Genomic DNA, 16,076 nt, shown 5'->3' with positions numbered 1-16,076 from the left:
GTTAAGTTGTCTATATAAATTTGTGAGATTATTTCTGATGGCTTCATTGATATGTGTCTGTTTTCAATATCATACTGTGTTCTTTTTTCATAAAAATTTTATTATGATGGGGCCAAAGTGATGGCACAATGGTAAGGTGTTTGCCTTGCTTGCGGCTGACCTAGGATGGACCATGGTTCAATTTCCCGATGTCCCATATGGTCCTCCAAGCCAGGAGCAAATTCTGAGCTCATAGCCAGGTAACCCTTGAGCGTCACAGGGTGTGGCCCAAAAAACAAAACAAAAAAATTATTATTAGTGGCTAGAGCAAGGGTAGAGTGCTTGATACCTGACAGTATGACCAGTTTCTTTTCCACCCCACAAGCAAGCATCCTTAGCAGACACAAATTACTTTATATGGCTTGTTATAGCAGGATGGTAAATGGAATTATGTCAATAAAAGCCAATTAGTGATCATTATTATATTTCAGTTGTGTCATTGAGGATTTACTGAGCTGATTAGTGCTAGTTGAACTTTCTGTGTTATTATTTTCACTCATTGTGATTTATGGGTTTCTATGCAACCTTCCCATCTTATTTTCTATGTTCCTGGTGGGCTGTTAGTACTGTGAAATTTGGAGGTGTCATGTGGCCTCATATGTGACCATGTGCTTCAGGAGATTTGATAGCTTCTGGGTTTATCCAAAAGAGAAGGAAATGTGCCTGCTCCTATTCCAAGAAGGCTACTGAGTTCTCAGCCTGGAGATCAGTCTATATGGTACAATTTGACACCTTGGAGACTTATTGAGGTTCAGTTATGGAGCTGGGCTCTATATTGTAGATCTTTGAGTGTGGTAGCTGCTGAGCCCATCTGGAAGGGAAAGATTCTGAAAATCTCACAGTTTTCAGTCCGGAGATCAATCTTCCTGGGATAATTTGGCAGTTTTGATTACTCTTGTATTATAATTTTGAGGGAGTAGTGTACCTCTATTTTTGTTCTTTGAATTTAGGATTGTTTGGTATTTTCTGGTTTGTTTTTTCAATTAAATATTCTGATGTGGGGCCAGAGAGGTAAAGCATTTGCCTTGCATGCAGAAGGTTGGTGGTTCAAATCCCGGCAGCCCATATGGTCCGCTGAGCCTGCCAGGAGCGATTTCTGAGCATAGAGCCAGGAGTAACCCCTGAGCGCTGCCGGGTGTGAACCAAAAACCAAAAAAAGAAAAAAAGAAAAAAGAAAAAAAAAACCCACCAAATTCTGATGTGATGATTTGTACGTTATTTTTTAGACACCATAATTTACAGAGTTGGTGATGTTCAGAATCAAAAGAAGTAACAGAATGGTCAGCTAGCAACAAGAACTTTCTAAACCCTCTCAAAATGATTTAACAACCTCATTTAAGATACAATAATTTTCACAATTTCTTTTTGCTGCTGTACCATTTTTTGTCTTTTTCTTTTTTAATAATTTTGTTCCCACTTACCTAGAAACAAATGTATTATGATCAACCATTCAACTATGTGATACGTGGTCTTTAAATAAAGTAGTTTATATTTTTAAAATTATGTGATATAAAAACACTTGTGTTTTACAGCTGGAGAGAGTGGAGAATGACATTTATATTTCTCATCTTTTCCACATCTTTCAGATTGAATGCTTCTAAAGATTCTGTCTCTTATTCACTAGTTCGTCATTTCTCTGAAGCAACCTGAATCACTGAGACAGGCCATTTCTTTTTCATCAGTTTTAGGTTCTCAGCAATATTGAGCTTAAAGTAGGAGATTATGCACGTAGGCCTCATTCCCTCCCTAAACATCACCTTCCCCAGCATCAGCATTCAGCACCATTGTGACTGATGAACCACGAATGACATGTGCACATCACATAAGATCTGTAGTTTAATTTTTGTCTTTAAGACACACAGTTTTTATGTGTTGACATTGACCCTCACTTTCTTTGACATTGTCCAGTGACTTGAATTTTTCTTTCTATTTTCTTGATTCTCTGGAGAGATGAATCATTGGCATTCTAGATGAGCATTTCTATCTTATCCACTCTTAACTATTTTATCAATTCCAAAATATATATTTTGTATTCTTGTTAATTTTGATTCACTAGTGGCTATCCTTAATGGTTCTCTAAGGCTAGCAGTGTAATATTAAGAGTAATACTGTGTATACTTTTTGTTTCAGGGTTCTCACCTATAGTAGTCGGTTTGTTACAAGAATTGTGATACCCCTAAGTACATTTTCAAACTGGTTTTATTAGAAGAGAAAGATTTGGGTCACACCTGGTGACACTCAGGGATTACCCCTGACTCTACACTTAGGGATCTCTCCTGGTGGACTTGGGGGACCATATCGGATGCCTCAGATGTAAACAAGGCAAGCTCCTTACTTGCTGAACTATTTCTCAGTACTGTCCAACAGTTTTTTAAACTACTGCTTGAATATTTTGTTAATGGGCATATTAAATATAATTTTATTAATTACATTATTAATAGTGTTTATTTTAACATTTTGTGATAAATATGGGAGACAAACTCACTATGCAATTTATTCTGCTGTTGAACCTCTTTTTTATTCAAAATATGCTTGATTAGTATCCATTTGGTCAGATCTTCCTAATTTACTAATATCATCTTTTTTTCAACATGACCTTTAGAAATATTTACAAGCACTGAATGGCTAATAGAATTTCTTCACTGTCTTTTTATGTGCTGTTTTGCTAGCCTACACAACCTTTATTTTTTTGTAGCAAGAATTTTGAAGCTCTTCCCAACTAGCTTAATCTGTTCTACCATCACATTTGGTTAGGCATATGTTGGTGAGAATGAAGATTGATATGAAGCTACTCAGAGATGAATGCAGACAGGCACAATGCATTCTGTGCCACTTTGGCAGGCCTGTGTGGTGGCAGGCCTTGTTATGTCTCTACTCAGCATTGTGACAAACTCAGCCTGGTCAGCCACCACACAAGGATGATTGTCTCAATTTTTCTTTATGGTGGTTCATTGTAAATAGAAATGAAAGAAATTTTGTTATGAAATTTTTAGCGTGGGACTTTATTCATTAGCCATTTTACATAATTTTCTTATAGATATCTTGAGTTATCATATATAAAATAATGTCATTTACAAATAGTGGCAGCTTTACTTCCACTGTTAATCAGTTTGTTTCTCAGTTACTCAGAAAGTTACTTCCTGAGTTACTCAGTAACTTTCTCTTTCTTGATAATTGCTTTAATTGGCACTTCAGCTACTACATACATTTGTTATGAGTGGACATCTTTTTTTTTTTTAATAAAAGCAGACTTTATTCAAAGGTACTCAGGAAGGGGAGGAAGAGAATAAGAAAATGCATGCTTCTATTATAAAAAGTGAAGAGAGACCCTGTACACAAACTAGAATAAAAGTAGGAAAGTAGACATCTTTTTATAAAAATAACATCTTTAGGGCCGGAGTGGTGGCACAAACTGCATTGTCTGCCTGCCTTGCCTGCGCTAACCTAGGACAGACCATAGTTCAATCCTCTGGCGTCCCATATGGTCCCCCAAGCCACGAGGGACTTCTGAGCACATAGCCAGGAGATATCCCTGAGCATCACTGGTTATGGCCCCAAAACCAAAATAATAATAATAATAATAATAATAATAATAACAACAACAACATCTCTATTTAAGCATTACAATTACAAACATGTTTGTAGATGGGGTTTAGTCATAAGAAGAATACTCTCCTTCATCAGTGCAACATTCCCACCACCAATGCCCCCCACCCTCAGCCCCACTTGAGACAGGCATTCTACTTCTCTTAATCAGTTACATTGTCATGATTGCTGTCAGTGTAGTTATTTCTCTAACTGCACTCACCACTCTTCGTGGTAAGCTTCATATCATGAGCCGCTCTTTCCATCCCTCATCTCTATTGTGTCTGGTTATTATTACAGTAATGTCTTTTATTTTTCTTAAAACCTATAGATGAGGTGCCGGAGAGATAGCACAGCGGTAGGGAGTTTGCCTTAGACACAGAAGGACGGTGGTTTGAATCCTGGCATCCCATATGGTCCCCCAAGCCTGCCAGGAGCCATCTCTAAGCATAGAGCCAGGAGTAACCCCTGAGCGCTGCCGGGTGTAATCCAAAAAAAAAAAAAAAATCTACAGATGAGTGAGATTATTTTGTGTCTGTCTCTTGCTCTGATTTATTTCACTCAGCATAGTAGTTTCTATGGCCATCCATTTATAGGAAAATTTTATGACTTCATCTCTCCTGATGGCTGCATTATATTCTAATGTGTATATGTACCACAGTTTCTTTAGCCATTCATCTGTTGAATGGCATCTAGATTGTTTCCAGATTCTGACTATTGAAAATAGTGTTATAATGAATATAGGTGTGCAAAAGGCCTTTTTGTATTGTGTTTTTATGTTCATAGGGTATATCTCTTAGCATTTTATTTTTGATCTCAGATGAATATGTTTGAACCTTAATTTTTTTCTGGGAGAAAATTTGGGCCCACACCTAACAATGCTTAGATTGAACCCTGGCCTCATGCATGTGTTTTTTCTTTGAGCTATTATTCTGGTTTTTATTCTATCATTTTATTCTATTCTATTATTTTATTCTCTCTCTCCCTCTCTCTCTCCCCCCCTCTCTCCCCTCTCTCTCTTTTGGTTTTTGAGCCACACCCAGTGATGCTCAGGGGTTACTCCTGGCTATGTGTTCAGAAATTGGTTATTAACTTTTGGGTCTTTTACTTAAGATATTTAGATATGCCTTAAACTTATGAGTAAGGAAAATAACAACCCGGGTCCTCACTGCCGAATGTAAGACGAATTTTTGTGCGAGTAAAGGTCGCCGGCCCGGTGACCTGCCTACTTTGCGGGATGCCCGAGCCCAGCTATGTGCTCAGAAATCGCTCCTGGCTTGGGGCGACCATATGGATGTGGGGGATCGAACTGGGTCGACCATATGGGATGTGGGGGATCGAACTGGGTCCGTCCTAGGCTAGTACAAGCAAGGCAGATGCCTTACCCTCTGCACCACCACTCCAGCCCTTAGATCTATCACTTTTAATGTGTTGTTTCATTTGTTAAGATTTTGTTGAATTTGGCATCGAGGGATATCAGCAATATTGTTCTATAATGTCTCATTTTGTTGTGTCCTTGCTTAGTTTTGTATCAATATAAAGTTAGTTTCATAAAATGAGTAAGGGAAGATTTTCCTACTGTAAAGTGTTTTGTAAGAGTTTGCAGAGAATGAATGCTAGATGTCCTTGGCATTTTGGTAGAACTTACTAGAGAAGATTTTGCTCATACATTTTTTTCTTTTTCTTAAAAAAATTTTGAAGACTTAATTATTTAATCAGTGTATCCAACTATTTATAACCATTTTCAGAGTTGAATTCAGATATCTGTATTAGGTGTGATTGGGGAGAGGTTTTTTTTTTTTTTTTTTTTTTTGTGGTTTTTGGGTCACACCCAGCAGTGCTCAGGGGTTATTCCTGGCTCCATGCTCAGAAATTGCTCCTGGCAGGCACAGGGGACCATATGGGACGCTGGGATTCGAACCGATGACCTTCTGCATGAAAGGCAAATGCCTTACCTCCATGCTATCTCTCCAGCCCCTGGGGAGAGTTTTTAACTCAGTTTTTTCCTCAACATTCAATGAAAAAAAAAATTGTTTGTTTGCCTTTGGGAAATATATAGAAGAGTTCAGGGGCTTACTCCTAGGTTTTACCCATGGTTCAAGTTCTTTGAGCTATCTTTCCAGGCCTCAGAAGACCTTTTTTTTTATCATTTACTTGATACTTCTGTGAGTTTCACTGCCTCTTCTTTAAGACCACATCCCCCTGAGTCAGTCACATCAGCCACATTACATGCCGAATATTTTAAGAAATATATATGAAGTTCAGTCTCAAAATGTTAGTTCTCTTTCTGCTATTTCATAATAGACATTTTCTTGTTCCCATTTGAATCCAAAGTTTAGAACATGAAAGGATATTTGAGATCTTCCCACTTAGGAACTATTTGCTTGATTAAAGCAAGTTGTGGAGCCTTCTAGACATAGCTAATGCGAAATGAGCACTCACTAAATGCCAGGCAGTGTTTAGTCTCATTTGATCCCATAATCTCATCACAGGCTCTCATACTGACCTCATTTTACAGAGAAGCAAAGTAAGTAAGCACTTGCTTAGGTTACTAGTTAGAAGCAGAGCTGTAACTCTAATTTTAACCACCACCTTTCTGTGGGAATGTTGGAATTGAGAGTGAGATGAGTAATACCTAGTTTTATTAAGTCATATCCTTAACAGATTGGAAAGTATGTTACCTGGCTTGAGATATACAGAGGTCAGCTCTGACTCCATTCTTCTGGTACCTCCAGGTCACATCAAACCAAGAATCCTTCACAGCAGCAAGCAGATGAGTTGTATTCCTCTAGTGGGTCTGGGGAAAGTGATGGTGACACTGAAACCAAGGAGGAAGCCATAAGCGCTTTGTCTCTTCCCATGGAAAAACTAGTTCAGTCGCAGAAGAAAGTAACTCATCTGATTAAGGATAAAATGGTAAAGCTGAAAAAAATCAACCAAAAACTTACTATATTTTTGTTTCCATTTGAAAACTTACCCATGGTTAGAAAATCCTGCCTTTAACTACTGATGGAAGCCCACAAAACAGAGGTGACATTTTTCTATAAATGGGAAAAAAAGGCAGGGCTTCATTGAGTGCCAAAGTCTATTTTTGGGGTTCACATATGAATCAATTTGTGTATCTTCATAGAGATTTATGCTTCTGTATTTAACTAATAATTATTTGATTCTTCCTGTTATTGTTTAGTTACCTTAATTTTAAAATATTTTGGGCTGAAGTGAGAAAACAGCAGGCATGGCACTTACCTTGCAAATGGCCAACCCAGGTTCGATCCCCAGCACCACATCTGATCCTGTAAGCTGCTTCAGAAGTAATTCCTGAGCACAGAGCCAGAAGTGATCCCTTAGCACTGACAGGTATGATCCAAACAAAACAAAGCACAAAAAGAGGAACCAGAGCTATGTCACAGAAGTAGGACATTTGCCTTCATGTGGCTGACTTAGGACGGACCTCAGTTCAATCCCTGGTGTCCCATATGGTCCCCCAACCCAGGAGCGATTTCTGAGCGCAGAGCAAAGAGTAACCCCTGAGCAACACTGGGTGTGGCCAAAAACAAAAACAAACAAACAAAAATAAAACACAAAAAGATTCTTATCTTTGGTGTGAGGGAGAGAGTATATTGAGTAAGATACTTGCCTTTCATGCAGCTGACCTGAGTTTGATTCCTAGCATTTCATGCTGTACCCACTTCTAGGCACTGACAGGAATAATTCCTAAATATAGAACCATAAGTAACCCCTGAGCATTGCCAGCATCGTCCAAAAGCCAAATATAAATAAATAATTTTAAAACATTAGAAATGGACTGGAGCAGTAGCACAAGCTGTAAGGCATTTTCCTTGTACACGCTAACCTACAATGGACTGTGGTTTGATCCCCAGTATTCTATATGGTCCCCCAAGCCAGAAAGGATTTCTGAGTAAATAGCCAGGAGTAACCCCAGAGTATCACCGGGTATGGCCCCCCTTCAAAAAAAAAAAAACCATTAAAAACACTTTCTATGAAAGACTAGGGAAATGTTTCTTGTGGGGCTTTATTGTTGTTTGTTTTTTTGGGGGGTCACACTTTGCAATGCTCAGGTTACTCCTGACTCTGCACTTGGGAATCATTTCTCACAGGCTCAGGAGACCATATGGGATGCTGGGAATCAAATCCAGTTCAATTGTATGTAACACAAGAGCATTATCCACTGTACTATATCTCCAACACCAGGGAATATTTCTTGTGTAAGGGGGACTGGGTTGTGCAGCAAGAGGGTGAGAACCAAGGCAGCCTGGTAGAAGGCTGCCTGGAGAGGCTCCATATAAGGTGTGTTCACGTCACAGTAGATCATAAGTAAATACAGGACCAGAAGTTGAAGGCATGGTGGCAGGTTAATGTTCAGGTATGCATTTTTTTTATTTTAACTAACTAAACTTTATTAAATATTGAATTTCTTTTCCCTTACTTTACATAGATAATTTATATGATACATATGTTTCCATATTATTTCCATATTCATGTATATATCTTCTACATAGAATATTCATCTTTATTAAACTTTAAAAGCTTTATACTTTTTTATAATAAATTTATTTTTAATTATGAGAACAAAGATGCAAAGAAAGAGGACAAGGTAAAGTTACAGAGGAAGGACAATCACCCTTAAACAGAATTCTCAGAAATCCCCTTGCTGATATCCAAACTTTGAACTTTCAGCCAAAGAACATTAAGAAAAAATAAAACAGAACCCTTGTACAATTACTTTGTCCCTCAAGTCCCCAGATTGTATTAAATAATAATTCTTAGCAGCACACAAAGCAATCTAAAGCCATAAAACTTAAGTAACTCCTTAAACATTGAAGGCAAAGTACTTTTTTTACATGTCCATGCACATGCATAGTAGTTTAAGTTAACATCAAAAGTTTAAGTGGGTTGTTTTTCTTAGGGATTAGAGTCAAAGGAGCACAGTAAAAATGGTGTTAGAGTGGCAATTATTGTTTGCATAGGCCCACTAAAATATGAGGGACATGTAAAGGAAAAGCCTTGGCCTAAATACAAGGAGACCCTCCCTCTGAAGTTTCCTGGCATAAGACCAACTCTAGGTGCCAGGCAAACTAGTTTGTCCAATCGAAGTCATTGGCTCTAGTGCCATTACACTTTTATTTTTCACACAGTCTCTGTTGTTGGTATCATGTTTCTGTATTAACGATCTTGGAATCCAAATATCCTAAATTGAAGTCAGGATGGTGTAGAGTGTCCTCTAGTTTCACGTCACAATAAAAGGGCAATTCAGAGAGCTCTGTACTGTCATTGTTGTCAAGTCTTTTTAGTGTTGAGGGAAGTCTTTCTTGAGCAGGTCAATGTCAGAGCAGTGGTAGGGTCTTCCCTGGTAGAGGATTGCTTCCAGATGATGTTATAAATGACCTTGGATGTTTTGTAGTTAGCTTCCCTGGTTCAGGGGTGAATGGAGAATGCCCATTCTTCTGAGGCCTGTGAAAGGTCACTATGTCAATGTTCAGGGTGTAAGGACCATTGCTCTACAAGATTTCTGTGCTCCTACCTCTATTAGATAAGAATTTATTTGTATGTATAGTATTTTCCCATTTTAATGTGCCTATGCAAACAAGGAACAATGCCACATGGCATTATAGGCCCATATGGAGGCTGCAAGAACAAGTCCAAAAATCCCCATGACATGGTTAAACATAAGCATTACACTGAGGAATTCCTTCACCGAATATTCCTTATTGAACAGCTCACAGAGAGAAGAAAAGAATAAAAGTGGGGAAAATCTTCACTGTATAAGGGAATATTTAGTAAGAGTTATAGCTGTCAAAGAAAATAGACATAAAATATTCAAAAGCCATACGTGTCCATTTTAAGTCTTTTAAAATAGTTGGGGGTTGTTAAATCCAATGGACCACTTTGGTGTGTGATTAGGAGAGTGCAGTACTGGTTACAAAGGGTAAATGGGACTACGCCTGCCCAGTGGGGCCCGACTGTGAAAAATTGTGAGTGTTGTCTGTGTGTGTCTGTCTACTGTCCTCTTGCGTGAACCTCTTGGGAGTGGGCCGAAAAGAGGCTCTCAGAAAACTCGCTCTCCCAGAGGCCAATTCTAGGGCGGGAATGCCAAGGAACTGCTCCATAAAGTGAAAACCAGCTAAAAGCAGTACTTTGCAGAAGTCAGGTCTCCTGTTAGTGATGTCAGGCTGGGAGAACACAAGAAACTACACCTGCCCAGTGGGGCCCGACTGTGAAAAATTGTGAGTGCTGCCTGTGAGTGTCTGTCTACTGTCCTCTTGCGTGAGCCTCTTGGGAGTGAGCGGAAAAGAGTGCTTCGCTATGCGGCTGTGGGCTCTTTCTAAGAAAAGAACACCATCGCAACAAGAAGAAAAAATCACACTAAATTATGCTGGATCACTGAAGCCCAGCATTTCTCTCTGGACTGTCTTCTCTGCTGCGTGCTCGGGCCCAAGCTTTGATCCTGTGTGAGGCTTCATCCACGGAGGACTTCTCTCCCTTGGAGGCAAGTTGACCCATCCAGAAAGGGCAGCACCAGAGGAGTGTGGCTGCCTACATCATTTAGCCAATGAATACCACCACAACATGTAGAAAAACCCACAATACAAGTGTGACAATGGGGAAACAATGCAGGCCAGCATCAGACATAGAGAATGAAGATGACAATTCTGATGGCCAGATAATGACCAACCAACTAATCAACCACTCAGATAAGGACTTTAGACTAGCAATATGGGAGATGCTCAACAAACTCAAAGAAACCATGGATGGAGTTGAACAGAACACTAATAAGAACCAAAAAAATATGAAGACAGAAATCACAAAACTTCAAACTGAAATAACATGTCAACTAACAGGCCTAAAAACACAGTAAACAAAGTGAATGACAAAATGCTTAAGCTCTGGGACAGAATATCAGAAGCTGAGAATAGACTTGGTGCTGTGGAAGATGAGATAAATAACAATTCCATACAGCAGGAGAGATTGGGAAAAAAAACTTAAAGCAAATGAACAGACAATGGAAAAATTAGTCAAAGAATGGGAACAGGTGAAAATAGAAGTCTATTATAAGATCAACAGAAACAACTTAAGAATCATTGGAGTCCCAGAGACCCAGGAAGAAAATTTCCAGGAAGAATCAACGGTCAAGAACATCATTAAAGAGAAACTTCCAGAGCTAAAGAATATATGTGATCAAATCCTACATGCTCGAGGAATACCAACCAAAAGAGACCCCAGAAAAAAATACTCCAAGACACATCCTAGTCACAATGATAAAACCCACAGATAGAGACAGAATTCTGAAAACAGCAAGATCAAAAAGGGAAATTACATTCAAGGGATCATCCTTGAGATTTACAGCACACTTGTCACCAGAAACACTAAAGGCCTGAAAGCAGTGGCGGGATATTGTGACAAGACTGAATGAAATGAATGCTTCACCTAGAATACTGTACCCAGCAAAACTCACTTTCCGGTTTGACGGAAGAATACATGGTTTCACAGATAAACACCAGCTCAGAAACTTTACAGACTCAAAAGCATTCTTAAGAGAAAAACTGAAAGACCTAATTTAAGACAAGACTAACCTAAAGACACACCAAATTTCGATATAAAGATGGCATTAAATCCCAGGAAAATTCTTTTGCTCAACATCAATGGACTAATTGCACCAGTTAAGAGACACAGAGTGGGACCCGGAGAGATAGCACATTGGCGTTTGCCTTGCAAGCAGCCGATCCAGGATCAAAGGTGGTTGGTTCGAATCCCGGTGTCCCATATGGTCCCCCGTGCCTGCCAGGAGCTATTTCTGAGCAGACCGCCAGGAGTAACCCCTGAGCACCACTGGGTGTGACCCAAAAACAAAACAAAAAGACAGAGTGGCTAAATGGATCAAAAAACTCAATCCAACCTTCTGCTGCCTACAAGAAACGCACCTGAATAGTCAGAACAAACATAGACTCAAAATAAAAGGCTGGAGAAAAATTATCCAAGCAAGCAACACCCATAAAAAAGCTGGAATGGCCATACTAATATCAGATAATACAAACTTTATACTCAGGAAGGTTGTAAGGGACAATGATGGACATTTTATATTAATCAAGGGGTATGTAGAGCAGGAAGAAATAACTCTCCTAAACATATATGCACCGAATGAGGGGCCGGCAAAGTATTTAATACAATTGTTGACAAATCTGAGAAATAATATCAATAACAACACAATAATTGTGGGGGACTTCAACACAGCTTTGTCAACACTGGATAGGTCAACCAGACTGAAACTCAACAAGAATATACTAGACCTGAAAAGAGAAATGGAAGAAAAAGACCTAGTGGATATATATAGGACACTCCATCCCCAGAAACCTGGATACACATTCTTCTCCAATGTACACGGGACATTCTCCAGGATAGACTACATGCTGGCACATAAAACATACCTCCATAAGATCAAGAGGATAGAAATTTTGCAGGCTACCTTCGCTGACCACAAGGCTCTGAAATTATTTGTGAATTCCAAAGGGACACAGAAGAAAAACTTGAACACCTGGAAGTTAAACAGCCTCATACTGAATAACCAGTGGGTCCAAGATGAAATCAAGGAGGAAATCAAAAGGTTCCTGGAAACAAATGACAATAAAGACACAAACTATCAGAACTTATGGGACACAGCAAAAGCAGTACTAAGAGGAAAATTTATAGCTTTGCAAGCACACATCAGGAAGAAGGAGCTTACCTGAGTAGCTCAATGACACAGCAAATAGAACTAGAAAGTGCTCAACAAAAGGACCCAAAAATAGGGAAATAGAAGGATATAACAAAGCTTAGTGCAGAAATCAACGAAGTGGAAACCCAAAAAACAATCCGAAAGATCAACGAAAGCAGAAGTTGGTTCTTTGAAAAAAATAAACAAGATTGATAAACCACTGGCAAAACTAACAAAGAAAGAGAGAGAGAGAAACTTGATAACTTGTATTAGGAATGAAAACGGAGAGATAACTACTGATATGGCAGAGATTCAAAGGGTAATCAGAAACTACTTTGAGAAACTCTACGCCACTAAAAATGAGAACCTGGTAGAAATGGATAAATTCTTGGACTCTTATAATCTTCCACGGTTGAAGGAAGAGGATGTAGCATATCTAAACACCCCCATCACTATTGATGAAATTAAAACGGTAATCAAATGTCTGCCCCAAAACAAAAGCCCAGGCCCAGATGGATTCACTAATGAATTCTTTTAAACTTTACAAGAGGAACTACTACCAATCCTGGCAAGACTCTTTCATGAAATTGAACAAACAGAAACACTTCCAAATAGCTTTTATGAAGCCAACATCACCTTGATACCTAAACCAGACAGAGATGCTACAAAAAAAGAAAATTACAGACCAATATCATTGATGAATACAGATGCAAAGATCCTCAAAAAATCCTGGCAAATAGGATTCAATGCCTCATTAAGAAGATCATCCACTACGATCAAGTAGGTTTCATCCCAGGAATGCAAGGATGGTTTAACATCTGTAAACCTATCAACATAATACACATCAACAACAAGAAAAATAAAAACCACATGATCATATCAATAGATGCAGAGAAAGCATTTGATAAGGTCCAACACCCATTCTTAATCAAAACTCTCAGCAAGATGGGAATGGAAGGAACCTTTCTCAATATAGTTAAGGCCATCTACCACAAGCCAGTGGCAAATATCCTCAATGGAGAAAAACTGAAAGCCTTCTTCCCTCTAAATTCTGCCACAAGACAAGGCTGTCCTCTCTCACCACTCCTATTCAACATAGCACTGGAAGTACTCGCTATAGTGATTAGGCAAGAAAAAGATATCAAAGGTATCCAGATAGGAAAGGAAGAAGTCAAGCTCTCACTGTTTGCAGATGTCATGATACTCTACTTAGAAAACCCTAAAGACTCTACCAAAAATCTTCTTAAAACAATAGACTCATATAGCAAGGTGGCAGGCTACAAAATTAACACACAAAAATCAATGGCCTTTCTATACACCAATAGTAATAAGGATGAAATGGACATTAAGAAAACAACCCCATTCACAATAGTGCCACACAAACTCAAATATCTTGGAATCAACTTGACTAAATATGTGAAGGACCTATACAAAGAAAACTATAAAACTCTGCTCCAAGAAATAAGAGAGGACACGCGGAAATGGAAACACATACCCTGCTCATGGATTGGCAGGAATTAACATTATCAAAATGGCAATACTCCTCAAGGCATTATACAGATTTAATGCGATCCCTCTAAAGATACCCATGACATTCTTCAAAGAAGTGGATCAGACACTTTTGAAATTCGTTTGGAACAATAAACACCCTAGAATAGCTAAAGCAATCAATGGGAAAAAGAATATGGGAGGAATTACTTTCCCCAACTTTAAACTGTACTACAAAGCGATAGTTATCAAAATAGCATGGTATTGGAATAAGGACAGGACCTCAGATCAGTGGAGTAAGCTTGAATATTCAGAGAATGTTCCCCAGAAATACAATCACCTAATGTTTGATAAAAGAGCAAGAAATCTTAAATGGAGAAAAGAAAGCCTCTTCAACAAGTGGCACAACTGGCTAGCCACTTGCAAAAAATTGAACTTAGACCTCCAGCTAAGATCATGTACGAAGGTAAAATCCAAATGGATTTAAGACCTTGATATAAGACCCAAAACCATAAGATATATAGAACAACACATAGGCAAAACACTCCAGGACATTGACTACAGGCATATTCATGGAGGAAACTGCACTCTCCAAGCAAGTGAAAGTAGAGATTAACAGATGGGAATATATTACGCTGAGAAGCTTCTGCACCTCAAAGGAAATAGCGCCCAGGATACAAGAGCCCCCCACTATTCTCCCAATACCCATCAGATAAGGGGCTAATCTCCAAAATATACAAGGCACTGACAGAACTTTACAAGAAAAAAACCAACTAATCCCATCAAAAAATGGGGAGAAGAAATGGACAGACACTTTGACAAAGAAGAAATACACATGGCCAAAAGACACATGAAGAAATGCTCCACATCACTAATCATCAGGGAGATGCAAATCAAAACAACTATGAGGTACCACCTCACACCACAGAGAATGGCACACATCATAAAGAATGAGAATAAACAGTGTTGGCGGGAATGTGGAGAGAAAGGAACTCTTATCCACTGCTGGTGGGAATGCCGTCTAGTTCAACCTTTATGGAAAGCGATATGGAGATTCCTCCAAAAACTGGAAATCAAGCTCCCATACAATCCAGCTATACCACTCCTAGGAATATACCCTAGGAACACAAAAATACAATACAAAAACCCCTTCCTTACACCTATATTCATTGCAGCACTATTTACCATAGCAAGACTCTGGAAACAACCAAGATGCCCTTCAACAGACGAATGGCTAAAGAAACTGTGGTACATATACACAATGGAATATTATGCAGCTGTCAGGAGAGATGAAGTCATGAAATTTTCCTATACATGGATGTACACGGAATCTATTATGCTGAGTGAAATAAGTCACAGAGAGAGAGAGAAAAACGCAGAATGGTCTCACTCATCTATGGGTTTTAAGAAAAATGAAAGACAATCTTGCAATAATAATTTTCAGACACAAAAGAGAAAAGAGCTGGAAGTTCCAGCTCACCTCAGGAAGCTCACCACAAAGAGTGATGAGTTTAGTTAGAGAAATAACTACCTTTTGAACTGTCCTAATAATGAGAATGTATGAGGGAAATGGAAAGCCTGTCTAGTGTATAGGTGGGGGTCGGTTGGGGAGGAGAGAGATTTGGGACATTGGTGATGGGAATGTTGCACTGGTGATGGGTGGTGTTCTTTACATGACTGAAACCCCAACACAATCATGTATGTAATCAAGGTGTTTAAATAAAATATATATAAAGAAGAAGAAATATAAGAGAGAGAAAAAATATGCTTGAGGGGCTGGTGAGGTGGCACTAGAGGTAAGGTGTTTGCCTTGCAAGCGCTACCCAAGGAAGGACTGCAGTTCAATCCCCCGGCGTCCCGTATGGTCCCCCCAAGCCAGGGCCAATTTCTGAGTGCTTAGCCAGGAGTAACCCCTGAACATCAAATTGGTGTGGTCCGAAAAAACAAAAAAAATAATGCTTGAATAGAAAAAAAAGGGTAAATGGGGTGTACTGATGGTTGGGGGTGATAGAGTTAAGGAGTTAAAATGAGCTTTACAGGGGTATGCGAAAGGGCAGAATACCAGATGGATATTCTACATACACAAAACATAACTTAAGGATAGGATATACTATAAATATATACAGTGAACATGAGACTGGTAAGAAATTGCCAGAGACTGCCTTAGTAAAAATGAGCAGATCTAAGCACCCTCAATTTGGATCCACCTTTTCTGGCCGCCTGGGCTGCCACCCCAGGAAGGCCTGGAGGCCGG

At 39.1% G+C, this 16,076-nt stretch overlaps 1 protein-coding gene and 1 pseudogene across 1 annotated transcript in view; both read left to right on the top strand.

Annotated features, from left to right (window-relative positions):
- The window catches only part of TTC23L (tetratricopeptide repeat domain 23 like), a 58,969-nt gene that overhangs the window by 481 nt on the left and 42,412 nt on the right, over positions 1-16,076 (top strand). The window contains 1 exon segment of the mRNA XM_049769040.1: positions 6,360-6,540. Coding sequence (XP_049624997.1) covers positions 6,360-6,540 — 181 coding nt within the window.
- Positions 4,748-4,886, top strand: LOC126002951 (uncharacterized; annotated as a pseudogene).

The sequence above is a fragment of the Suncus etruscus genome, chromosome 2 (genome assembly GCF_024139225.1).
Source record: "Suncus etruscus isolate mSunEtr1 chromosome 2, mSunEtr1.pri.cur, whole genome shotgun sequence".
NCBI lineage: Eukaryota > Metazoa > Chordata > Mammalia > Eulipotyphla > Soricidae > Suncus > Suncus etruscus.
This window is presented reverse-complemented; position numbering and strand designations above follow the sequence as displayed.